Source organism: Polypterus senegalus, chromosome 1 (assembly GCF_016835505.1).
Source record: "Polypterus senegalus isolate Bchr_013 chromosome 1, ASM1683550v1, whole genome shotgun sequence".
Taxonomy (NCBI): Eukaryota; Metazoa; Chordata; class Cladistia; order Polypteriformes; family Polypteridae; genus Polypterus; species Polypterus senegalus.
In genome coordinates this window covers 87,243,549-87,271,013 of record NC_053154.1, presented here as the reverse complement: position 1 = coordinate 87,271,013, position 27,465 = coordinate 87,243,549, and the positions used below count along the sequence as shown (strand labels likewise).

The 27,465-nt window shown below is 34.6% G+C and overlaps 1 protein-coding gene across 1 annotated transcript; it reads left to right on the top strand.

Moving 5' to 3' along the window:
- The first annotated feature begins 892 nt into the window (after nt 1–892).
- LOC120528755 (DNA-directed RNA polymerase III subunit RPC7-like) lies at nt 893–27,465 on the top strand. The gene is made up of 8 exons (XM_039752899.1): nt 893–1,240; nt 5,223–5,360; nt 6,945–7,074; nt 10,675–10,743; nt 11,609–11,665; nt 20,746–20,819; nt 24,868–24,984; nt 26,155–27,465. The coding sequence occupies exons 2-8, from the start codon at nt 5,241–5,243 to the stop codon at nt 26,239–26,241; spliced, it is 654 nt and encodes a 217-aa protein (XP_039608833.1). The 5' UTR covers nt 893–1,240; nt 5,223–5,240; the 3' UTR covers nt 26,242–27,465.

The following is a 27,465-nucleotide window of genomic DNA, read 5'->3' as shown; positions in this document are numbered from 1 at the left end:
AGTCTGACATCAAGTTTCAAAACCAAATAATTCAAATTCTTCCCGCATTGGTGAAACGTCTCATGTTAACAGTAAAATTCAAAGTCTCGATATTAAAGTAAAATATAATATTAAATGTGCAAATGTTGATATCAAATGATAAAATGCCGATATCAGCTACTAGAACGCTAAATCAGATAATTAATAAACGAACGATATTACCGATTATTACTTTGATATCTTAAAGTAAGATTTGTTGATAGTGCTTTCCATATTAAGCAGCACTTCTAGTGTAACGCTTGAGATACTAATTAAAGCTATGCTGTTGATTGAAAGACCAACTTGTATAAGTAGTAAAATGTAATTCCTGTTACAGTACGTACTTTGCAGCCGCCTCCGATATGAGCGGAGGGCAGCTGAGCCTCCCAGGGACCCAGTCGCCGAGGGATCGCTTTTAAACGATCGGTTGCAACGCCTGTTCATCTTGCAAACTTTGGGCTCTGCTCGATGTAAAATTTAACTACTCGTATAAAATTTACAATTGTTAATAACAAAGTTCAAAAAGACGACAGCGAAAACTCAAAAATTCCAAGATCAAATTTTAAAATGTTAAACGAATTATATCCTCGTTTTGTATTTTCCTATCCAAAAAAGGGCGATTAAATGCATGCTAAACCGCTGCAATTACTTTTCCCTGCGCTATGATGATTCAGGTGGATTAGGGTCTCAGTTGAAATAATCGGGTTTGGAAGAGTAATAAATATATTACATTTATTGTAAATATAGTCTGTTTGTGTAGACAGCGACAATACCGTGCATAGTAAAACAACATAGCGCAGCAAATATTGCTAAGCAAAGAAATTATCAGAAACAACAATAATAATTGGGTCATCCTTACAAATAATAATTTAATTTGCTATATTTGTATGCGTTTTGATTTCTCGTATTTTACATTTCTTTGTGTTTTAGTTATTCTCCATATCAACATTTACCTTTGAAGTGTATTAAGAAGGTGTGACAACATTGCTTTGATTGCCTAATCACACTGGATTATATCAAACTTTATCAATAGTGATTAGTGAAGAGACAGTGCATTCAGATTAGGAGGATTAAAGATAACTCGCGCACTTTTCTTACACGTACAACAGAGTCTTGTACAGGAACAGGCACGGAACAGAAGAGAAAACTTCTGCTGTTTCAGCACGGACTTATTTATAGTACAGGAACGTAAGTCGATTGTTTCAGGTGGAGTCGTAATCAGGTAATGCGGCTTCTTGTTAATTAATTATTTGATAGAATTAATCAAAACCACGTGGCCGATGTACATTAATTTATTTAATTATGTATTGTATCCATTAAAAATGTTTTGAAAACATTTTGATATTTTAGGATAGCTTTTCACCTTTAGTTGTTTTGATTCTGGGCGATACTTCTTTGTATTGATTTATGAGTTGTGAAAAGTTCGCGCGATGCTGTTTTAAACTACTAATTTCAATACCAATTATCGTGTGACTGTTAACTGAATGTTCTAAAGGCCGTTGTATATTCAATCTCACTTTCACTGATCAGTTATGTTAATTTCTTTTGCCTGAAACTATTATAATTTATGTTTTTTGTTGTGCCGTCTTATTGTAGTAAAATTTAGTATAAAATTGGAATATTTACCGGGGGTAGTTTTGCTTTCATTGCCGAGAATGTTACCAGTTTACAATAACTTACTGAAAACAAAAATGTTTCCATGGTGCTTTCCCGGTGATGCAATGATAAATACAAATGACAAACTATTAAAATGAGATCGAGAACCTTGTTCAGGAGTTGGCTTCTCTGAAACAGTTCGTGCTTTTTAAGTATGTATATATATATATATATGTTTTTAGTGGAGAGCATTACAACACTGACAAATATTGCACTTAATTTTTGTTTTCTTTCTAAATTAGAGTTTAATTGCTTATTTTAATGGAACTCATTTAATAGTCAGTCAGACTTTTATTTATTTCTACAATCAGCCTATCAGACATTTGTATTAGTGCAGTAACATCTGCTGAATTATTATTGTGAATATGTTAAAAGGTTAAACTATGTAGGAACTATTTAATCATAAGTTTTTTTTTTAATTAAATCGTTGTATTAATCCTTCAAGAGAGTCTGTGGGTTAATTTAAAAACTATTTCAATTCAATATATTTCTGTACACCCCGTGACCCTGTAGTTGGGATATAGCGGGTTGGATAATGGATGGTTCGATGGTTATTTCTGCACATCATAAATGCTTTGTTTAAATATATACAGGGTGGCCCAGATCTAATTATGCAGATTCAGATCGTCTGAATGACTTTAATTTATGCGGGGACGATTCCAGTTCGGCACGAAGACGATTCTTCATGTCGTCAGTTCGTACACTTCTCGATGGTCCGGGATTTTTCGGGTGATTTTCTATGTAGTAAACTTAAGTTATAGCGTTGGACCACCCTATATATAGTCACGTGAAAAGTAGGAACACTCATGCAAACAGCTGACCTTTTAAAACAATTTGAGTAGGCAAACAGTGGGTAGATTTGCATGCATACAGTGTCAATCATTGATTCAAAAACAAAACATCAATAGATACAATGGTCTACTGAGGAAATGGCAGCAAGTATTACACGTGGCTTCACAGGGTGGTACTGCCCCCTTTAGCAGAATTTACTTCTTGTAGATGTCTTGTAGGCATTTTGCATAACTGTCCACCACTCTCTGACATTGAATCAATGAAATTTTTGACCACTCTTCCATGCAATATTGCTTCAGTTCATGTTTGTAAGTTTTCTTGCGTGTACTTCCAGTTTTAAAATCCCAAACCACACCATTTCATCAGGATTCAGATTAGGGTTTTGATTAGGCCAGTCTATACATCTCCATGTCTTCTTTTTAGCCATTCCTTGTTGGTTTTGCTAGTTTGCTTTGAATCATTATTGTGCTGAACAGTCCATTTCAGGTTCATCTTTTAGACAGAGACGTCATGCACACCTTAATAATATGATGCAGAATTCATACTTGACTCAATGACTGCCAACTGCCCCGTTCCTGAGGCAGCAAAGCAAACCACAAAGCACAGCATTTCCACCACAATGCTTCACAGATGGTATGAGGTTCTTCTCCTGAGAAGCTGTCTTTGGTTTACCCCAACAAGTCTGTTACTGTGGCCAAACAACTTTAACTTTAATTTATCTGTCCAGAGTGGATTATCCAGAAAGCCTGGCCTTTGCCTGTATGTTCAATTGCAAAGTGTAGATAATGTTTTTTTTTGGACAGCAAAGATTTTTTTCCTGGCACACCTCTTAGACAGATCTAATTTGTGCTTAGACAGATCTAATTTGTGCAATCACTATCTCATTGTAGATGCATGCATTTTGATACCAACCTTTGTAAGAGTTACCTGCAGATCCCACAATGACATTTTGGAGATCTGGGGGACTTCCCTTAGTATCAAACTGGCAGCTCTTGGGCTGAATTTGCTGGGCCAGCTAGTCCTGGACAAATTAGCAGTTGTTTGAAATCTTTGACACATGTAGATGATTTTTCTTACAGTGGAACTAATTGATTTAAAATAATTAGTTATCTTTTAAAATCCTTGCCCGACTCATCCACAACATTCTTTCTGAATGCCTTTGAGCACTCTTTTGATCCTGGCATGATGACACCACACAAGTCAACAGCAAAGAGATAGATCACCAGTCCCTAAATATCTGAAGTTTAAATAAGACAGGTTCCACCTGCATACTGTCTACGGAGGTTCTAATCATTAGCACCTAATCTGAAATAACTGGTCCTAATTTTATGGATTTGAAGTGCCGATAAGCGTTTTGAGAATGGGAAAGGTGCTATACTGTATAAGTAAAATGTATTATTATTATTGTTATGATTATTGTTATTATTATTATTAAGGAGGTACATGTTTTACGCATTAACAATTTGCATTTTGTTAATTTAGATTATGAGAATACTCCATGTCAGTTTTATGCATTGTTTGTATATCAAGTATATCACTTTTATCTGTTGGCACTGAAGATATAATGTTTGCCTGTTGAAATATATTGAAAATATTAACAATTTCCATGGGATGCACTTACGTTTTCACAAAAGTGTATATTATGTATGCATACTGTAGGTGCAGAAAAAGTTTTATGAAGGAGGGCTAGTATTGTGCTGTTCTGCAGACATGCTGCTTGTATTCATAGCTTAAATTTCACTATCATCTACAGTGGATAGGTAAAGAACAGAATGTGTGTGAGGACACAGGAAATGGATCCTTGTAAAATAAACGAATCAATGTAGTGTATAGCCAACATTTGCTTGTGCAATGGTTTCATTTTGATTTAAATTTGAGAAGACCAACATTAGGTGATATTTTATTTCCATTTGATGTGTCAATGTAGTACATTTTTGAGATATTAATTTGCACAAATGGCAGTGCTGGTCCATGGCAAAAAAGTTGCACTATATTGTAGATTCACCCTGCTCCTGTGTTCATCCTTAAGAAGGTACTCCAGCTTAAAGGATGTTGTTTTCATAATTTATGTCCTTATATAAAGGGGTTTACAAAAGCATTTCTAAGACAGGAACTATATTAAGGGATTAATCATTTCATTCAGTCTTAATCTGTTAATCTAGAACATAACTGAAAATTGAGCAGGTTTTAAAAAAAAGAAATAATTAAGTAACTTTGCTAGGAAATATTCAAAAGGCAAACAATGATGTTTAAACTAAGATTTTGACTTTTGTAAATTAGATATTTTGGCAAACCACTGTACACATTTAGGAGCTAAAAACTTTGGGATATAAATATACATGGATGTGTGTTGGAATTTCTTCCTATAGTACAAATACTGAGTACATGTAGAAAATCTCAAGGTCCTTCAAATGTTACAGTAATACCAAAATTATGGTATGTGCAGTAGATAACCATGGAAACTGTATACACATCTTTTAAGAATTTCAAAATGTTCACTATCTTTTTGCAGTAAAAGTTTTTTTTTTATTGTGTTATCTATATGATTTATGACATATATTGTTTAAGTCATCACTGATAATATGTTTCCCCATTTTATTTTGCCTTTGTAATATCTTTTGCTATTTTAGGCCACACAGAGGTATCTATGTGTGGGGCAACATCACTTTTTCAAAGGGTGAAAATTTAGTAAGAGTTCTCACAAAGCTATTAATAACACTATTTTTTCATTTGATTTAATTCATTATCTGTAATAGTGACTTTCTTCTGAAGCAATGGCTGGTAGAGGAAGAGGAAGAGGCAGAGGTCAATTAACCTTTAACATTGAGGCTGTAGGAATTGGAAAAGGTGAAGTCTTACCTCCAGGCACGTTTCAGCCCACTCCACTTTTTCCAGTAAGTTTCTTTAATTCTGGAATTTTACATTCAGATGAAGATCTTGAGAATCAGCTTATTAAAATATTTCAAGTTATGTTTTGCACATAGTCTATAACCATTTCAAATCCACTTCAGCATTGCAGGAATTTTAACTATTTTGGCACCATCCGCCACAGGGTGCCAGTTCAACACACAAGTCCAATCACACACACCTCAACAAAAAGTTATGCAGTGCCTGTTTATAATTTAACACACTGTGCTGCCCTTCTTCTCAGATGGTAAAATGTTTGATTCTATTATATGAGGACCTTGCAGAAATCATGGCTTTTAGATTAGTTAATATGGAATGTTTGTGGTGCAGCTGTAATTATGAAAGATCATGAGGTCTCTTGTTGAGAATTTGTTGGCAAGACCTGCTGCGTCCCTCCATGGATATACCTCCTCAGACCATCACCAAACCGGTCACCCTGAACGATGTTACAGGCAGTTTAACATTCTCCGCAGCTTCTCCGGGGTGCCAATCGTGGAACTGCCAATTCTGGTATTCCATGGCAAATGCCAATCGAGCTCCACGGTGCTGAGCAGTGAGCACAGAGCCCACTAGAGAACATCGGACCCTCAGGCCACCCTCATGAAGTCTGTTTCTGATTGTTTGGTCAGAGACATTCACACCAGTGGCCTGCTGGAGGTCATCGTGTAGGGCTCTGGCAGTGCTCATCCTGTTCCTCCTTGCCCAAAGGAGCACATACCGGTCCTGCTAATGGGTTAGGGACCTTCTACGGCCCTGTCCAGCTCTCCAAGAGTAACTGCCTGTCTCCTGGAATCTCCTCCATGCCCTTGAGACTGTGCAGGGAGACACAGCAAACCTTCTGGCAATGACACGTATTGATGTGCCATCCTGGAGAAGTTGGACTACCTGTGCAACCTCTGTAGGGTCCAGGTATCGCCTCATGCTACCAGTAGTGACACTGACTGTAGCTAAATGCAAAACTAGTGAAGAAACAGTCAGAAAAGATGAGGAGGGAAAAATGTCAGTGGCCTCCACCTGTTAAACCATTCCTGTTTTGGGGGTCATCTCATTGTTGCCCCTGTAGTGCACCTGTTATTAATTTCATTAACACCAAAGCAGTTGAAACTGATTAACAACCCCCTCTGCTACTTAACTGACCAGATCAATAACACAGAAGTTTCATTAACTTGATGCTATATTCTGATTAAAAAGTGCTCTGTTAATTTTTTGAGGAGTATATTTAATTCCCTTAGGACATTTACCATTTCCAATTTTGAAACAGAAAAATACATGTTTTAAAACTCATATCCGAAAAGTAAACAAATTAATGAACATTCTTCCTTTATTATTATATGTTTTTTCGATCTTGAATGTCTGCTTTAACAAATTTTCATTGGGCTTTCTGGGCATGTGATTTTTGTTTTTGTTATAAATTCAGAAAAAAAACATTTTTGGTATTGATTTAACTCTGTTGTGTCAAGATTGGAAATTTCATGTTATATTATTTACATAAAGTGTTACTTATTAAATGTACAGTAAAAATGTCATCAAATTTCATTTGAAAGTAATGACATTTTTATTTCCTTAAATAGCCAATGGAAAACAAACCTGTTCCTTTACAGTCTGGAGAAGAGGCAGAATATATGTTGGCTTTAAAACAGGAGCTTCGAGGTGCCATGAAAAGCCTCCCTTACTTTGTTAAGCCTGCTGCACCAAAGAAAGGTACATTGAAAATTTAATGGAAACTGATACTGATTCCAAAAAATGCTTTCCTAAGTACAGTACTGTACTCATTTCAGATCTAGACCTTGTGTCTTATTATCTAGGTGAGTTGAGTCTAGAGTCTTCAGAGTCTGCAGAAAGCCATAACCCTATTTTTGTTTTACTTAATGCACTCTTGTTTTTACCATCAGAGAACATTTTAGATTTTAAAGGATATGCATGCATTGAACAGACTGGTATCATATCTGGGATGAGCAAGTGTATTGTGGTAGTCTGAGCATACATAAGAGACTACTGTTATGTCATAGGTAGTATTATTATTTAATAAAGCTATTTAACCACTACATGCCTGTTGCTTCTAGTATAGCTTTCCATGTTTCTGACTTTCCATACTCCAAGTAACTTAACAATTTAATACATTTAATAAATGCAGAATATCAGATATGTGCAATCTCATAATCAAACACTAAACAAAATTACATGAATGCATAGTTATTAAAACTCTGATCTTTACATATAAAGGAACAATGTTTTACTTTTTTCTTCCAAGGCACACTTCACTAAACAGACTGTAGCATAACAAGGATATGTTTACTCCTGTCATGTAGGGTATTTTAATTTTATTTTTTTAAGATTTTGCTTAAAATTCAAAGTTCACTATGATGACTGCTACAATTCTATATAAGGTACTCTGTCCAGCTTCTTGAGTAGACGTTTTGATTTCTGTAAGCTTATGATCAGCTGCTCTTCTCTTATTGTCCCGTTCATTTAAGTGAAATGTAAATGGAAGTTCCTCTCAAATTGTCTTCTGTTTTTGAGGTACATTTCCTGGGTCACTACTGTCAGTCTGAGTCATTCCTTACTCTGCTTTCAGTTCCTTTATAATGGGAGGCAAGTTGTCTCCAGTGAGCTTCCCTTTGCATGTGGAGGTTCTAGCAGGAAAAGGCATTGTAAATTGTTGCTGTTTAATATGGTCATTATTTTGTATTTCAATTTTTTTTTGACATGCAAAAAATTACACTTTGAGAATAGGCCATTCAGCCCAACAAGCTTATCAAGACTACCCACCTAATTTGTCTAAATTAATAAACCCACTGGAACTGTACAGTCAGGAGAGCCCAATTGTTGCTTGTGTTTAGGTTGGTTAATTTTGTTCTGTGTATCAGTGGTAGGTTTGAGAACATCAGTGCAGGAAGATGAGCCTAATAAAGAATAGACCGATACAAGACACAGAAAAGGAGTTTACAAAAAAAGTTTTTTTTAAGCACTCGTCCCCCACTCCATTATGTGACTGCAGTCACATTTTCATCTATAAGCATCTGAAGAGACCAGTCTTGCCCTAAAGAATGTGCTAGAATAAGAGCACCTGCTTAAGCCAGACAACCGGAAATTTGTAAAACAGTGCTGCACAACTATCAATCCATCCCTTCATTCATTTTGTTTAACCATATTTTTTCATTACAATTTAGTAAGAACCAGGCTTACCTCAGTGGCATTGGGTACAATTGCCTAAGTTAATTTAATGTTCTCTTTTTAATTACAAAAAGGTTTAAGAGCATGTCAGAGGGATATAGCGCTTCTTGCTTTGCAAAGTACTCAAGCATGTTTAAAAAAACACTTAGTACTAGGGTGTTGTACCATGTTAGCCATTATGGATGTGGTGAGAAGTTAAGCAAAATGATACCTTTTATTAGCTAACTAGAAAGATTACAATATGCAACTTTCGAGGCAACTCAGGCCCCTTCTTCAGGCAAGATGTAAACATTTAAATTTAAACATGTAAACAGTTTACATCTTGCCTGAAGAAGGGGCCTGAGTTGCCTTGAAAGTTGCATATTGTAATCTTTCTAGTTAGGAAATAAAAAGTTTAATTTTGCTTAACTTGTCACAACAAAAAAAAAAACACTTAGATATTATAAAACAAAAGACCAGAGAGCGTCAGTGTGTTGGGATGCCAAGGTGGAAGTCCTGTTTAATTGAGAAAGAAACAAAAGTAAACGGGAAAAACAAGGTGAAGTACTGTAGTCCTCAAAATAGTGACTTCTCAGCCCATAAGACACAGAGTTTTGTCCCCTTCAGAATCAGGGTCAAAGTAATTCTAGCTGTCAGTCGAACGTTGACTGATATAGTGGCTAAACAGGAAGGGGCAGAGCTGGACACTTAGGATCAGAAGTGACATCATGGTTTGTCTGAAATCTTTTCTACTGGTCTACTGAAAAACAAAACAGGAGTTGTTAAAGACTGTGTCACACCATCATCCTTTCTTGTCTTTTTACCAGCTCAGATCCAACAAGCGGCTCCCTCTACATCTGTGCATGACAATATGCATTGTTTGCCTGTTTACACTCACCATCATTTCACTCTCAAACAAGTGAGTTCTGAGGAAAGTTTGAGGGATAAGTAATACCAGTATATTGTCAAGACATAGAAGAGTGTCATACTGACCATCCTAGGAAGAAATTTCAAGGAAGCATAATCCTCAATGTAAATGAGTTCTAACTGTCAGTATGGTTAACAGCTGTGTCATGTTCTAATTATTTTTTCATTTTCTCATTTTAAATTATATAGACAGAAAAAAGTGTTGGCTTCTTCATGGATTGATAATTAGGTGGAGAAGTGAAAGAAAATGGGAACAGTACAAAGTTGTTTGCCTGTTGCTGGAAATTACACTGTAATTCAGTGTACAGAAAATAAAGTAAAATGTACTTTGTAAAATAATTCACATATTTCTAAATCGCAGGGAAAACAGACAGAGAATAAGCTAGAACAATTTTAGAAAATAAAATATTCATAGGAGTAGTTTGATATTAACAGTTGATACGTAACACAGCGTTGGGTTCTAATGCAGTCATTTATAAAATGGAATAAATATTAGATCATTTAGGGATCAAAATGAAAGCTGCATGTGGGGAAGGTTGGGAGGAGAGAGGGGTGAACACTAAGAAAAAAATGGATATGGATAGACAATAAGTAAACAGACACACACAGAGAGACTGGAGGTGAAAAGGGATGAGTGAGGTGCTGTAGGAGGGGGCAAGTGGATAAGCCATCCCACAAACAATACTTTAGTTCAAGACCCATTTTGGCAGGTACAGAGAGGCAGCAGTTACTGTAATTATTTCATTTCTACTTTGTTTTTTCACTTTTTTATATGCCTCCCTTTAGTATTTTTGTTAGTGATGGTGCAATATGTTTTGCCTTCTAGGTGAATATTTTGGTGTGTGGGGCTGCTATGGAAAACTGTTTCTAGCATAAATATGGTTGCTTTTTAAAAATAAATTTGTTTTATTTACCATTTTGATTTCAGCCTTATTCAACTGTAAAGCTTTTTGGTAAATAGGTTAATATGTAATCCCTCCACATGGACAAGAAAATTATTGCTTGTGTATGTTTAGACCTTTCAATATGTATTCTAAATTACATAACAGCGATCATGGCATAAAATAATTGAAATAGTCTAATGTAATAAGTTGGTTTTTTTTTACCTGTACATGACTATACAGTATATACATTATAAATATATTACAGCTATACTGTATATGCAACTAAATATTATAACGAGAAACATAAATAAAAATTAATTCCATCTTTATTTTTCAGATGTGGAACGTTATTCAGACAAGTACCAGAGCTCTGAGCCAGCAGACAACACAATCGAATGGAACCCTGGTACACTTTATTAAAATTAGTTTTCAATTATTTTATTTAAAAAAATATATATTTTTTTCAGCTTGTGATTTTATTTAGTATCTAGATATTATTCCTAGAAACCTAAAGAAGCTATTTTTCATATTTTGTAGATAAAAGCTCTCATGGAATTTCTAGATGAATATGTAAGTGTAATAAATGTCTTTTTTGGAAAACTGTTAAATATTTAGTGATTTGCAAAAGTGTTTATGTTCTTTAAATGTTTTCATTTGTTGTCGAATTACAAAATACACCTGCAATCATCACTTTTTATTGCAATCTCACATGATCAAATACCAAATGAGTTATCAGTAAATATCTTAAAGTCACAAATGAAATTTGTATGCAGTTAATTTTGAATGATGTTTACCATAGAAAGGAATTTTAGAGTTTTATAAAATAAAATTGATGTGTGTGATCTGGTTTTATGAAACAGCAAATGTAAGTATAAAAGTAGCATGTTTCACAAAAATGGTGGAAAAGCAAACAGCTCCAGACCCTGCTTGAAATGGGCTGAGAGATCACAAATGGTTTAGGATTTCACTGTATATGCTAATGGGAGGATGTTATTTTGTTTTATATAAATTAGATGTGTTCACTGATATTATTACAGCTGTGGACTATTATAGTTTGGTGCATATTGTAACTGCTGTCCTACAATTCTGCCATTGTAGCAAGTTTTTCAGATGGGTAAACTTTAGCTGCAAAATGTATTTAACCTCTTTTCTAATCTCTTTTTAGAACAGTTCTTTTGAGCATTTTAGAAATTATTCTGTAAATAAGTCTAAAGAGGCTGAAATTTGAAGTTTAATGTTAATGACTAACTAACGTCTGTTCTTTTTTTCAGACTGGCGAAGGCTTCCTCGTGAGCTTAAAATCCGAGTAAGAAAACCACAAAAAGAAAGTAAGTATTGAGTACTGAATAACAAAAAACAGAAGTAGAAACGTTTATAAACAAAAGGGTGTTTGAATGCATAAACATATCAATCTACATCACAAACCTCATTGAAGCCCAAATCTCCCTGCCTTTTGAAAAATTTACACAAAATCTCTCTTTCTCTCATTCTAAAAAAACAAAGGTGCTTTAAGATGAGTCTCCTGAAACAGCTACCGGTATTCCCAAATATGGTCCTGTCAATTTCATGCCTTGTAGTGTTGCTTTTAGCTGATCTGATATAATAATTGTCTGACCGAATGAAGCAATGCTCTGGAGTAGAATCTTTAAGTTTAGTTTTTATTAGGTTATGCACACATACAACTTCATTAATTTTCCCAAATGCATATAACTGTGTTAAATTGTATTCAGGCTATGGAGTTAGACCTATTTTTTTTTACCAAAAACAAAAATGGATTAAAAATTGGAAATATGTTTAAAGCCTGAAGTAAAAAGAGCCTAAAATTATAGCAGTACTTCTGGCTACAGCTGAAGCAAAATATAAAACCTAGTCAATATTGATTCTTGCAATTCAAGTAATTGTAGTCATGCTTAAATACCCAGTACGTTATGGAGCATATAAAAAAAACTTCTCTTTACATTAAAGATAAGAAAGTCAACTGCCCAATCTGATATGACTTGTAAGAACATCTGCAGTCCACAATTCAGAGTAGCAGTAAATAACTCCAACAAACATATTTTCAAACCATAAAAGTATAGGATAGCTTTTATTTTTGTTATACAAGATTAACAGGTATTTACCCAGCTTTACACATGTCTGTTACCTTTTTCTTTCAAAATCACTGCCTTTAAGGTTTCTTAATTCCTGATGCTATTTTCATAAGTATTTAAATCACTTTATTACATAAAGACTGTCATTGAGTCTTGTAGCTTGAAATGCGGACCTGCAGTTTACCAGTGTTCCAAAAATTATTAAGTGCAGAGACAGATGAGTTGAGCAGTATCCCACTAACACCTTCCTGCCAGCTGGCAACATGCAACAGTAACTAGAACACATACTAATGTTTTATGGTGAACAATGTGTGGTGCACAGATGTTAAAACTGTCTCAAAAACACTATCACCTGATCTGAAGTTTCTAATGATCAGGTGACATCCATTTTACTATGCAGAGGAGTTGTCTGTATCCCACCAAAAGTTAACACCAGAGATGTATGAAACGATCTGTGCAAGGATTACAACAAAATACACCCAGAGGAATTTATTGTTGTGTCTAAAGACTTTAAAAAAGTTTTTTTTACTATATTTTAAAAAATACAAAGTATACATACCCCGGTAGCATCAGTATGTCATCTATTCTGGGTCATTGTTACGCCACAAATAAACACCCACTACACCACCCTCACCATTAGCAGTGAAGGCATCTCCAAGTTTGCCTTCTTCCTTTTCACAAGTAGAGACTAAACAAACTGATGACAAAAGAAGATCCATGCTACATTATAGAGATTAGCAGAAAATTAATTGATCATTTTGAATTTGTAGATTGGAATACAATAAAGATTCTAGATCAGATATTGATGAGTATGTTGTCATTGAGTTTGTCAAAAAATGCTGACACAATTGCACACAAAAGGCCATTCATGTTCTAATCCAAGATCATTAATTACCAGTGACATCTGTAATCTAGTGACATCTGTAATTTATTATTTTTTTAAAGTTTCTGTGAGTCAATACCAAAATAAACTTGAAACTGAGTAAAGCAACATCTTTGAAGCTAATGGATCTATCAGGACATGCGGATGTTTAATAATTTACAAACTAATGCCTAATTGGTCCACACATACACAACTAAATGCTTTCTTCACATTTCAGTCTCATATATTTTGTTGCATTTAAAAAAGTAACTTTGCAGTTCTTGAATGGTCAGTCACGTCATGTTAGTGGGCCTGTTTCTGCAGGGCTGCTAATACTAAAGTCACTTTGAGAAGTACTTACTTAAATGCACATTGTCACAATCATCTTGTTTTAACTATCTTGTAGATGACAATTGGTCAAAATGTATTTAATGCAGCATATTAAATTCATCATACCATTAATAGACATTTACAAAGAATATCAATCAAAGTAGCAACATAAAAAGCACACTGGTTTTGTGAATTGGTTTTAACTTAGTTAAGCTTTTCTCCTACTCATACACTGCTTAAAAGATTAGAAGTGAGAACATTTTCACCTGGAAAATGACACCACTTAAGTCAGTGGTCTCAAACTTCAGTCCTGGAGGGCTGCAGTGGCTGTAGGTTTTCATTTTAACCCTTTTTTTAATGGGTGACCAGTTTTTGCTCCTAACTAACTCCTTTTCCTTTCATTTTAATGGACTTGTTTTTAAAGTTTTGTTCCCTGAATTTCTTTGTCGTTTTTTCTGAATTGCTTCATTTCTTTCCTTAAACGACACCCAAACAGAAATGGAATGTGACGTGAGTGAGCCAACAGAAGACCAACTAAGTCAGGGCCTGAAACTCCAAGCAGTTTCACTTCAACCAGTTGCTTAATCAGGCACTGATTCTTGTTGTTAATTAAACACATTCTTTAATTCCATGGCTTGTTGCTTCTCTATTGTGCAATGACATACATTTCCAAAATTATTGATTTTCTCTTTTCTAAGAGCTCCGTTAAAATGTTTTGTGGATTTGAGCAGATCAGCATTCCTGAGACCTTCACCTTTCTTTATTTTCCGATATTGTATGATAGACACCATTAGCTGGCCATGTTTTTGTTCATTTTATTTCTCATTATTGTTTGGCTGCTAATTAAGGAAAAAGAAACAATTCTGGTGTCTGAGTCTTTAAGAACAAGTCAATTATAATTAATTCAAAAGAAGTCAATTAGCAGCAAAAACAGGTCACTAATTAAGAAAAGGGTTACAATGAAAACCTGCAGCCACTTCAGCCCTCTAGGACCAGAGTTTCAGACCACTGACAAATGCATAATTCTTGTGTAATTCCTTAAAACTCAGAAAAGCTGCTTTTTAAAAATATAAATATTTTTAAATATAAGGGCCCATGCAAGTATCTCAACTTGCTGGTAAGTTTTGCTCTATACTATGCTGAAATATTCTTGTGACAGACTTCTCCATATTAAAGTTTGTTCAGTGCAGGTGGTCAGATTGGAATGTCCTAAAAGACTGGCATTGTGCTATGCCCAAAATATTTACATTGCGTGTCAGGTCATCATCACCATTGGGTTCCAAATTAAATGTTTTCCAGCAGCATTTGCTCAGAAATATGCTGTCCTAAATGTGGCTTTAGAAATAAGAGTGTCAGTGTGCCAAATTATCAATATGCTAAAAAAAAACTCTAGTAAGGCATGTGTGCACAACGACCCCTCATCAGCTAATATAGCATTGTTTAACCCAAGATGCCTTAATGGCAAAGCATTGGTGCTATCAGAATTTATTACAGACTCCAACCTTGATATGATATGCATAACAGAAACCTGGGAAAAATGAACAACTTTATGTTTCTCACGAAGGCAACACCATTAACATATCTTTACATTTCAGTGGCTTGTAGCTCAAGAAAGTTGGAGGGATTGCAGTAAATGCTAGTTTCTGACTGTCCATTGTCTTTTGAGTGTCTGGCTCTTAAACTAATAATAAAATCTGATCCTACAAGTACAATAGATTTACACTATTTGTTACAGACTTAAATCAAATTTATTATATAATAGTAATAATAACAGCAGCTCACTACTCAAAATGGTAAATGCAGGGAGGACCCAGGATCGAACCCAAAACCTCTTGATTACTACACAGCAGATCGTACCTCTGCATCAGCCAAGAAGACACATTTGTTTTGTGTCAATTGATATTTGGGCTTTGGTTTTTACACATTGATTGTAACATGTAAATTGAAAAAATTATTTTTCTTCGGTTATATTGTTGAATAAAAGTTCACTTGTTTTGTTATACCTTTTGTGAAGGTGTTTATTTGATATTTGGACTTCAGTCTTCACACATTATACATTTCAAATCAACATTTTGTTATTAGTATAACATGAAAAAAATTTTGTTTTAGTTATGTGTTTAACATTTCTTGTCTCGCATTGCCTGTCATCCTACATTTACACAGATCGTTGTAGACATGGAACACACATGAAATGTATGTATTTCAAATAACAATATATTATTTACCCTATACACCTAACTACCCCAGACAAATAACTCCCAGATAAAGTGACTTCTGCTCTGAAAATTTTGTGACAGACTTCAGCTGCTTCGGTGGGGGATGAGTGTGCAAGCTGCCTGCTCCCAGTGCTGATTGACACATTTGCAAAACAAAGATGCTGATGAGGTGATGAGGCTGAATTTAAGGTGGCCCGGCATTACAAACATTTCTGTAGGCTTGAGGGATCCTAATGTTAATAAACTACTTCAACCCGCATCTAGCCCAATAACCTCTAATGCAGACTACAAAAAATTCCTCCACTTTTTCAATAATAAAATTTAAGATTTAAATAATTCAAGTAACAAATCCATCATCCATTTATATCTGTCCCTGTCTTCCCATTTCATCCAGGTCCTTTAAAAAATTTTACCAGTTACATCTGTATTTGTTAATGACCTGCTTTGTAAGATGAAGCCGACTACCTGTGTACTGGACCCCATTCCCACCACACTTCCATGTGTCATAATCTCGACTGTTACATCCCTTGACACTAACTTTGTGCCAGCCATTTTTAAAATCACTTCTGTAACCCCAATGTTAAAAAAGTCTGATCTTCATGCTGCCAATCTTAACCATTTTCTTTCACTTACCTTTTCTACAAAAATTCTGGAGTGTGTTGTAACCTCCCAACTCACCAGTTACTTAAATTCTAATAATTTGATGGAACCCTTTCTGTCTGGTTTCAGAGTGCAGCACAGCTGTAAAACTGCCCTGCTTCGAGTAACAGCGGGTCCAGGTCAGTGCCAGACACAAAAGGGGTTTCTTGGGGATCTTTCCTCGGCCTTCTGCTCTAACTGTATATGCTTCCCCTTAACCATATTATTAGAGGCTTTAAACTAAGTTATCATTTTTATGCAGATGATGCTCAACTCTGCTCCAGTGTTAAAACTGAAACTTCATCAGAGTTTTCTCTAATAACTTGAAATGAAAACCCTGATGGAGTGTAACTCTTTAAAATTAAATTGCAACAAAACTGAACTTGTGCAAATTGGCACTAAAGCACAACTTAAGAAAATTAGGTCATTTTCATTCACTCTTGATGGTGATCTCATTAGACCTTCTAATGCAAGGAATTTTGGTGTCATTTTTGATTCCCCCCTTTCTTACTCCACCCACATAAAGAACCTTTCTTACTTCCACCTCTGTAACATGTCCAATGTTTCCTCTTTACTCTTCTTTTCTAATGCTGAGAAAATTTTCCATGATTTTATCACATCCCGCATCAATTATTGTAACTCCCTACTGGCTGGTACCCCTTCAAATCTTACATCACATCTCTAGTTAATTCAAAACTCTGCTGCAAGAGTCCTTACATGAACTTGCAACAGTGAGCACATCACACCCATTCTGCTTTGCCTTTACTGGCTGTTTGTGTCTTACATGATTGAGTATAAAATTATATTAATAACCTTCAAAGCTTTAAATAGCCTTACACTGGACTACATCAATGACCTTAATCGCTATGTTCCTCTTTGCCCACTGAGGTCCTCTGATTCTGGCAATCATGTTGTGCCTCACACTAACCTGCACTCTATGGGTGACTGGACTTTCAAATGTATAGTGCCAAGACCTGAGTTTAATTAGATCAGATGACTCCATTCTTTTAAAAAATAACTTAAAACTCATCTGTTCAGGAAGGCTTTTACCTTAACCTAACTCTCTGCCCCTTCTTAGGTGGAGTGGTGGCTCTGAGGCTAGGAATCTGCACTGGCAATCAGAAGGTTGCCGGCTCGAATCCTGTAAATGCCAAAAGGGACTGTGCACTGTTGGGTCCTTGAGCAAGACCCTTAGCGCTTTGAGTAGTGAGAAAAGCGCTATATAAATGCAAAGAATTATTATTCTTTCAGTATACCTCTCTGTCTAGGTACTAAAGATAACTTGGGTGTGTGTTATATCATAAATTGTGTGATTTCTTCAGGCATTTCTTTTAGTATCAAATTTAGTATTAAACTCTGGTTTATTGTTTATCTTGTTCTGTGTAATACTTTTGTATATCCTGTGTTTATTTGTTTATTGTTCTATGCAGAAACTATTTGTATCATTTTGTTTAAGTGCCTTGAAAAACGGAAAGGCACTATATAAATAAAATGTATAATTGTATTATTATTATAAGGTATCTTGAGACTTTTTTTTAGTGATTATTGTTTAGTTGTCTACAGAACTGAGACAGCAATTCATATCAGAGTATCAACATTCAGTGCCAATAACAGCACTTGCCAATGTCGTTCCAAGGTGAATCCATGTCCCTGACCCATGAAGGGTGCTACGTAGGAAGACAAACTTGGTCTACTCTCCTATAAAATGGTTGAAACAGTTTTTTGCTTTTTGCCTATTTTTCGTTTTTAAAATGACATGGGAACAGTAATTTGCAATATCTGCATAATCTGAAGACCCGGATCAATACTCATTAACATTTCTGGCTTGATAAATGGACATATTTCATACATTTTAAGGCTTTTCATCAAATTGGGACTCTAATATCCTTTTTGCCTTCTTTATTTTTTAATATTTAAAATATGGTTCACTTTAGAATGTACTTTAATGTGGCAAAGTAATATATGCCATGATTGCGAAGAAATAACATTGACTTCAATAATACCAAGCTTATTCTTTACATATTTAGTCTCAAAACTGAAAAGACATGGATCTTCAGTTCATCCATACCACATAGAAATATACCCTGTTTAAAGAGATATCTCAGTTTTAATAATTTTGTTAGACTACCTGTGTTTGCTGGATCCCTTCCAAGTTGTTTTGTCTCTCTATCTATCTATCTATCTATCTATCTATCTATCTATCTATCTATCTATCTATCTATCTATCTATCTATCTATCAAAAAACAAGATCTGTGTGTCCAGCCCATCACAGCAGACTGATTGGTAGGTTTGGCTTTGGTGATGTGACAAAAGAGTAGGAGTAAAAGCGTATGTCTTCAAAGACGAGAAAGTATAAAACTGGACATGAGGTTAGAAAGATGCCTCAAAAATAATGACAGTCTGAGAAGCAGGCTAATGGGAACTTACTCAAAAAAGCAAGCGACGGTGAAGAGAGATTCACACACATGTGAATACATAGGAAAAATGCAAAATGTATATATAGGTCAAGAGATAGCACATATTTTATTAAATTATTCTATTACCCGTCTTCTATTATGTGGTGGGTGCAGCAACGCACTGTACCAGGGCATGCTCCCCAACTTGACTTGACTGTCTACAGGTACCATGCATGGTATATATGTAAAATGCAAAACTGAAAAGACATTTCATTAAATCAATATTTAATGGCAAACCTATGAAAGGGGGGCTTGATCCCTGTGTGTCACCCCCCCATGTACTGTCGATCTTGCTTATATACAGTACATACCGTACACTTTGAACAGTGGGGTTTGGGAACAATGGGCTGTTGGGGTCAAAATACATCCAATATTGCAGAAAACCAGGGTGTACCTTAGGAGGTCTGGCTGTGATATGATATGCTACTGTGCCCCAGATTGCAAAGCAAAAGCATATTGGGCCACTTTAAGCCCAGGGTACAACAAAAGCCTGGAGCTACAGCATGCATTGGTAAATTTAAATGGTTTCACAGTTCAGTAAAGGGTTCCCCATGAACACAACACAGAGGAGGTATACCTTGTACATAGTTAACCTTATTATTTCTTTTCACCTGTTCTTTCCTGTACTAAAACGTTCAATTCATGCCATCGACAACATGAATATGTACCAGTAAATGTCAGTACTTCATGTAATCATTTAAAGGGAAGTACAATTCATTGTTTATTGCTTTTGATCTTAACCCTCAGTTCAACATAGATATAGATCAAAGAGATTCATTCAATTCTGATTAAAGTTACATTTTAACAGGGTGCTACAGGGTGAAATTATATTCATACCCACAATTCCCTTTATTCCTTCTAATAACCTAGTTTCAATTCAGAACAATACAGTTTCCTGTAAAGTTGTGTTTTCCAGTGACCAATTAGAAAACCCAAAGTCAGTTAGTACGAGAAGCAGGAATTGATCTGCAGCATAAATGATTTACTCATGTGCAATTGTATAACAGACTTGCTGTTGTCTAGCAAGATCAAGAGTAAGGAGCCTCAGTGAAGTAATTATATTAGTCCCTGATAAAAAGAAATACAAATGTTGTAAACAGAAAAGTACTTTGTGAGTTGCATAATACATCTTATAAATCCAATTAACAGACACCACTATAATCAAGGCTCATTGTCTTAAGAAATTTCTTGGGTGAGACTGGGTAGCACAACTTTATTTATACAAATTTTAGATGGTAGATTAACCTTAAAATATATTTAAAGTGAATTTTCGATTAAATTCTGCACATATATATATATTGCTACAATCAGTCACTGGAAAGTGCCGAAGATGAAATTCAAACTCTTCACAAACTAAACCCACTATAATTCTTAAAAACCTTCATTCCCTCTGAAAGACTGTACAGTATGTCTGTGGTATTTTTTGTCCTTAACTGTGCAGAGAATCCTAACATTTAAAGTCATTCAATCAATGAAGTTATGTTTTACATTGGTTGTACTCAGCTGTCTCTGCAAATACTTTAAAGAAGAACAGTAAACAGTCTTTCATATTATTATTTTTTACTTTATAAAAATCATAATATATTGAAATGAATATCTTGCTTTATAATGATTAAAGAAATACTGGTTTGTTTGATTTTTATTTACATATACATATCAGTGCATGATGACCATTGAGCAAGTTCATCGTCATTAAGTGTTAATATGAATGTATTTAGCATGATGTAATGTCCTGCTTTAACTTGTATTTAGTAGCTTTTCTATACACATTATTTTTATAGTTAATAGTAATTTAATGTTTTCCAAAACTACAGAAGCACCAACTGGCATGCCTCTGCGGAAGAAACAAACCTTTGTTGAAAAAGAAGAAATCATACGAAAACTTGAGGTAAGAGTCACTCTTGTTTTCTAATTTTTCTCTTTCATTGTTACTATAAAAGTTTAACAACAGGTTCATCATGAAGAAATGTTATTTTCCTTGCAATTATCTGTGACAGTTCACGCAAACACATATTGATCAGTTTCAGTATGCTATCAGCTTGGGATAGTTCCATACTGATTTGATCTTAGCACGTATTTACGTCACAAAACTAACTTTCAGGTTTAGTGCTGTTGCAGTGTACTCCAGAGCTATGGATTAGCAGCGGACTAAGACTAAGTGCAGTTGTAGTGTGCTTAAGGGAATCAAAAAAGGGGAACAAAGTTGTATACTCATTTAGACCACCTCCATAGCAGGTTTAACAGACATACTATATAACAATGAGTAACATTACAAATAAAATTCCACACACATTAGATAGACTGTTAAGGACAAGAAAAAATGCTTGTGTCCTATAAAATATATGGTAACCATATTTAATATTTACTGTATATTTTGACTGAAGTATAGCATGATACTTAATCAAAAGTACTTAACTCAGTGCCATAGAAAAAGACGAGCAATGCATGGAAATGTTTACAATGTGTAATATAAGAAACAGAAAAATGCGAATCAACTAACCATTAATCTTCAGTAAAAAGACACAGACTCAGTATCCCTAATTGGGGTGGCAGCATAAAGATGAAAGACGCCTCACGCCTGGACAAACTTGTTAAGAAGGCAGGCTCCATTGTAGGATTAAAGTTGGACAGTTTAACATCTGTGGCAGAGCGACGGGCATTAAGCAAACTCCTGTCAATCATGAATAATCCACTGCATCCACTTAACAGTGTCATCTCCAGGCAGAGGAGTAGCTTCAGTGACAGACTTTTGTCACTGTCCTGTTCCACTGACAGACTGAGGAGATCGTTCCTCCCCCACACTATGCGACTCTTCAATTCCACCCGGGGGAGTAAATGCGAACATTAATTTTATTTTAATTCTTTTCATTTTTATTACTATTTAATTTAATATTGTTTCTTTGTATCAGTATACTGCTGCTGGATTTATCTATCTATCTATCTATCTATCTATCTATCTATCTATCTATCTATCTATCTATCTATCTATCTATCTATCTAATTAAGAAATTGCTTGGCTGCTGATTTAGAAAATGTGGCTTGAAAGATGCTGTTTTCTTACATGCTGTATTCCTTTGGAATGTCGTGGAGATATCAAATCAAATTTTATTTGTCACATGCAGTTTTACATATAGTGTAAATTGTTGCAAAATGCTTAGTTACAGAAGCTCAAGAACAATACAAATATTATACAAAGCAATAACCCCCCAAACCAGGGTCAGCTCTATATTTTTTGGTGCCTTACTCAAAGGGGAAAGTGTGAAACCCAAATCATGGAGTCATGAAGACAATTGCTTTATATACATTATATATAACATGTAAGAGCAGCCTCCATTGTGTTTTGAACGCAATGTTACACAAGTATAAGAGATAGAAGAGGGCCCTTCAACAACAACATTTATTTATTTAGCATATTTTCATGCAAACAGTAGCTCAAAGTGCTTTACATAATGAAGAATAGAAAAATAAAAGACACAGTAAGAAAATAAAATAAGTCAACATTAATTAACATAGAATAAGAGTAAGGTCCAATGGCCAGGGTGGACAGAAAAAACAAAACAAAAAAAAAACGGCTGGAGAAAAAAATAAAATCTGTAGGGATTCCAGATTAGGGCCCTTGCAGTTTCAAGCACAATGTTGCACATTTTAAATTGGGCCACAGGGTGGAGGGGTTTGGTGAGTTAGTGTTAGAGTGCTTGTGGGTGTTGTATTGAGTTTTTTTTTTATAGCAATGATAATGACGGCCAACAAAATGATGCTATTGTACAGAGTTGTGCTTTACTGTGATGTTTACACTATGATGACACATTCTTTATGAGCATTATGCAGCCTCTGACTAGGTATTTTATACAGTTTGGTGACTTTTGGATTAATTTGGTTATAAAGAAAAACCCAGCATATAATAAACAACACATATCAACTGTATTGAGAAATGAGCTACAGGGAAACAATTATGCTTCAAACATGATTTTACTAATGTGTACCTCTTGTCGTCATTATTTTTAATATATTTTCCATAGATTTAAGAGCCTTTTCAATGCCTAAAGTAAATAGAATTAAAATTTTGACAGCAACACCCATTTCAATCTAATATAGCTTTTCAACTACAATTTTTTATTAATTTTCCTTGAGGACATACATAGTTTTTACCTGAGCTCTGTCCCTTTCAATTGGGAAGAAAGTATAGAAGCACACGGTTAATTAAGAAGGGATTAACGGGCAATCAGACAGCCATCTGATCAAACTGAGGAAAAACACAAGGCCAAGGCAAGATTAGCTGTGTATTAGTTAAACTCGGTATTAATCCTGTTCCACTCTTCACAGAGACAACACTTATACCTATGGATCATTTCCTGTTAGTTCCACAGTCTAGTCTTGATCCGCTGCTAGTATGGTACTCTCTCAGTTACACTGTGTTTATTGGGAAGAAAACACTCAAAACGCATTTCTTGCTCAAACTGGTAACTTGTTTTAGGGCACTTTACAAAATGAAATATACACCAAGAAAAATACTAAACCCATAACCAGCTCAGCATCAAGTTGACTTGAACTGTGATTTTGAATTTCGATGAATAAATGCTGACAAACTTTAAAAAATAATTGAATGAAATTACTGTAGTAGCTCCAGTTTTCTCACACATTTTAGTTTGATTGATGGCTGAAAATCACATTGGTATGAGCAAATTCGGATCTGTGTATGAATGTTCACTTAAATGGCAGGGTTGGATTGTGAATTACACCAGACAGACCAGACAGAATAAGCAACAGCTCTTCAGTAAGTTAGTTTTTTGATAAACATGGAAATTTTGTGAAATTGTCAGCACTTCAAGTGTGTTATAGTCTGTGATGGACAGTGCTCAAATTGCATACTATTCTTTTTTTCTTTTTGTTTTTATATATATGTAAAATGTTTTTGTTTTTTTTAATTTAAGTCAGAAATGTAGCACTGAATTGTTATGTTTTATGGATTTTTTCATTTTAGAGATTAGGCATAAGACACTGCCTTTGGGTAAAATGTTAACGATAAATCAGTTCATGAGTTTTCATACCAAAGTTACTTGTTAGATCCCCTACATCAGATCATTGCAACATTTGAGATACAATTGGTTACATTCCTTTTGTTTTTCCAATTGGAGCACAAGCAGGCGATTTGACTTGCTCATGGGTACACAGTGTCAGTACCAGGATTTGCACCCATAACTGATTTATTGTCCTAGCTTCAAAGCCTTAGCAACTACACTGCAATGCCTTCCAGTAATATTAGCCCCTTGTAAAAAAAAATACAATTTTGTATACAGAAAAGTACAAAGTACTTTGCTAGTTACATAGTACTGTTGACATATTCAAGAAAGCGATGGCACCTCCTGAAATCCATTGTCTTACAAAGTGTCCAAGACAAAGCTGGTTAACGCAGCTAGTTTATATATACTTTTCAGACTGAAACTAATTTTATAACAAATATGTTATTGATTAATGTTATTGATGTAATGCTTAATAAAATTAACCCAGGCACCCCTCTTATCTGATGAAATGTTCATTAATGTTCTGCTACTTAAATAGACTGAAATTGCAGGTATTCACCTCTCTCCAATAAAAGTACAGCTTGTCTCTGTCTTTCTCCCACTCTCACCCGCTAACTCATGTGCTCATGTAGGAGTTAAAGAGTTCCCAGTAGTAAAGTGATTGCCTTGTTTCTGTTTTGGGAACTTTAATGCTGCACTTGACTGTAGCTTTCTGCAACCATGTAATGGAAAAAGTAAATATAGAAAACAAACTGGAATAGTCAGCCCTTTTACTGATCAATACATAGCTTTCATACTGAATTAAAGTTTAGTAATTCTATTTCTTGCTCAAATTCTATGACATTCTTTTATATATTTTTTTTTGTTTCCCAACTAGTATTTAGTTAGTTTATTTTTTGTTTGATGTAATTATAGACACTTGAAAAGAAAGAAGAAGAAGGGAGTTCTGAAGAAGAAGAGGAGGAGAAAAAGAAGCAGGAAGAAGAGGAGCAAGATAATGAAGAAGAGTATGACGAGGAAGAATTTGAAGAGGTACTGTGTTTTTACATTTGCAAATTAAGCAGTATACATTTCTTTTCTAGGAACACAAAATTAATTAAGAGCTTCTATAACCCATTTTGTTTGAGAACTCAGATTCACTTTATTTATTAATTAATCATTCAGATTTTGCCATCTAATAGTTTGTTTACTAGCCTGTAGTGCATACGATCCAAATCTGTTTGCTATTTTTTAAAAGTCTTACATAGGTAGAAACACACTAGTCATAGAACACGATAGAAATCAAATAGTCAAAGCTTATGAAGAAACGCTCACAGCCCGCTGTGTAAAAAACTACATTTGAAAAAAAAAATAAATAAATAAAAAGGTGCTTTATAATAACTAAGCAACAGTTCTCACACTATTATGTGGCAGTTGGTATATGACTGTAAAACCTGTCTATATGTAAAAAAATTACCTTCTTAAGGTTAAGAGGATAACTGACATTGTTTTCCTGGACATATCATATTCTAATCAACTTTGGGACTCACTTTTTAGGTCTTATTATAACTAACATGTAGCTTTTTTGTCTTCATTCGATTTTTCATGTACTGCTATATTCCATTTAGGATGAAAGTACCTAATAAATATTGCGGCAGCTTCTCAATTAATTTTATAAAAGTATTCATTCAAATAAATGGTTATAAAGGATGAGTGTTAGGTGAGGGGAATAAACATTTTTTTTATGATTGCCAGTACATAAGAGAAATTGGCAGGTATATAATTTGTTTTATCTTTGTTACCATTTTTTTTGCTGTTTTTGCATATTTTTTACATAACCATTTCATGTATTTTTTTTATTATTCCAGTTGCATATAATGGTGATTATCTCAGCACTTTTGGGCACACGGCAGGGACCTATGGTGTAATTAATTACATGTGGTTTGGAAAGTATGTGATTTGTTATTTTATGAGACAACTCTTTGCACTTCTAGCACACAGTAAATACAGTAATTGTGCAATTAGAAATATGCAAGTATAAAAGCAAAGCCTGTTGACTTAGAACAGTGCAAAAGATGATCAAAGCTAAGTGAGCTGACCAATCAATAGCAAACTCTGAGAATCCAGTTTTATAGTTAAGCCAAAATGATATGCAGTAATTCATTAAGCTTCTACAGTTTATTAACCCAAAGATACAATTTATTTTTTTTATGTTGATAATAGGAGACAGATTATATCATGTCTTATTTTGATAACGGAGAAGAATTTGGAGGTGATAGTGATGACAACATGGATGAAGCAATTTACTGAGGTACATCAGAAGTATGGACACTGCTACAGGAATGTGGCTTATTTTTACAACTGAAGTTAAAAGTACAATCTCTAAATGGTCATGAATGTCTTTTGTGGACAATGTCATTTTGTGCAGGAAGTGCACATTGTTTTTTTAAAGATGTATTGATCATTCAGAATCCTAAAAAGGCAAACAGAAGTGAGGCCAAGTCATTCGTGTCTTGAAATAGCAATGTTGTTCTGCCTAATGGAGGGAACCATTCGATGAACCTATTTTTCAGTGTTCTTCCATTTTTGTGTGTTTCACAGATGGTTCCACCTTAAACTTGTAACAAGTTTTATGTTATGTTGTTTTTCAATTTTTTTAAATTAAAATATAAAATTAATGAAAATGTATAGAAGGTAAAACAAATTGTATTATAATAATACTTTTTAAATGTTTTAATGTTAATGCTTGAAGAAGGTGAAGTTGTTCTATTTGTTAACTATTTTATTACATGTTGTTTATACTGTAAAAAAAGTGTCCTCTTCTTCTACTACAGTTTGTTACTACCGTATTAACTTTACATCAGCTGCCACTTTTCTTTTTTTAGTGTTTTAGGGCATGGTTAGTTAAACTCTGATTTTATTCTCTGTTTTTACATAAAGTTACTTTGTTGTATTTTATAAAAAATAATAAAGATATTTTTATACATAAGAATTTTAACTGCCTTAGTGATAAGATGTATTTTCGTATGAATGTCAGTCCATTTAAAGGGTAAAAATCTGATTGCTCTCATGTTCATGAAGTTGAGCCTAGCAGTTTACCTCTGCATCACTGTAGTCACTTATTCGCTCATAAATAATAGTGAGCTTTCAGTGCAGTGTCCCAGGAGGTTTATACAGGTAAACCCACTTGAGAATAGCAATTACTTTTTTTGCAAGAAACTCTAATTGTAACATGTTTTACACAAGAGGTACTGCAATATGTTTCTGTCCACAAGATGGAGTAGAGAGCTACAATAAAATACTTATGGCAATTCTAAGATAGGAAGCCTCACCTTAATAATAAAACAAGCCAGTGTTAGGTTTACTGCAGAAACGCCCAAGCGAATGCTTTATCGTCTATCCTATTTCACCTGACAGAGCTCAATAATGTGAGGAAAATCTGTACTCTTTAGAACACTAATCTAGACAAGAACAGGCCATTCATCCCAACAAAGCTAGCCAAGCCTATCCACTTAATTCATCTGAAAGTCTAGT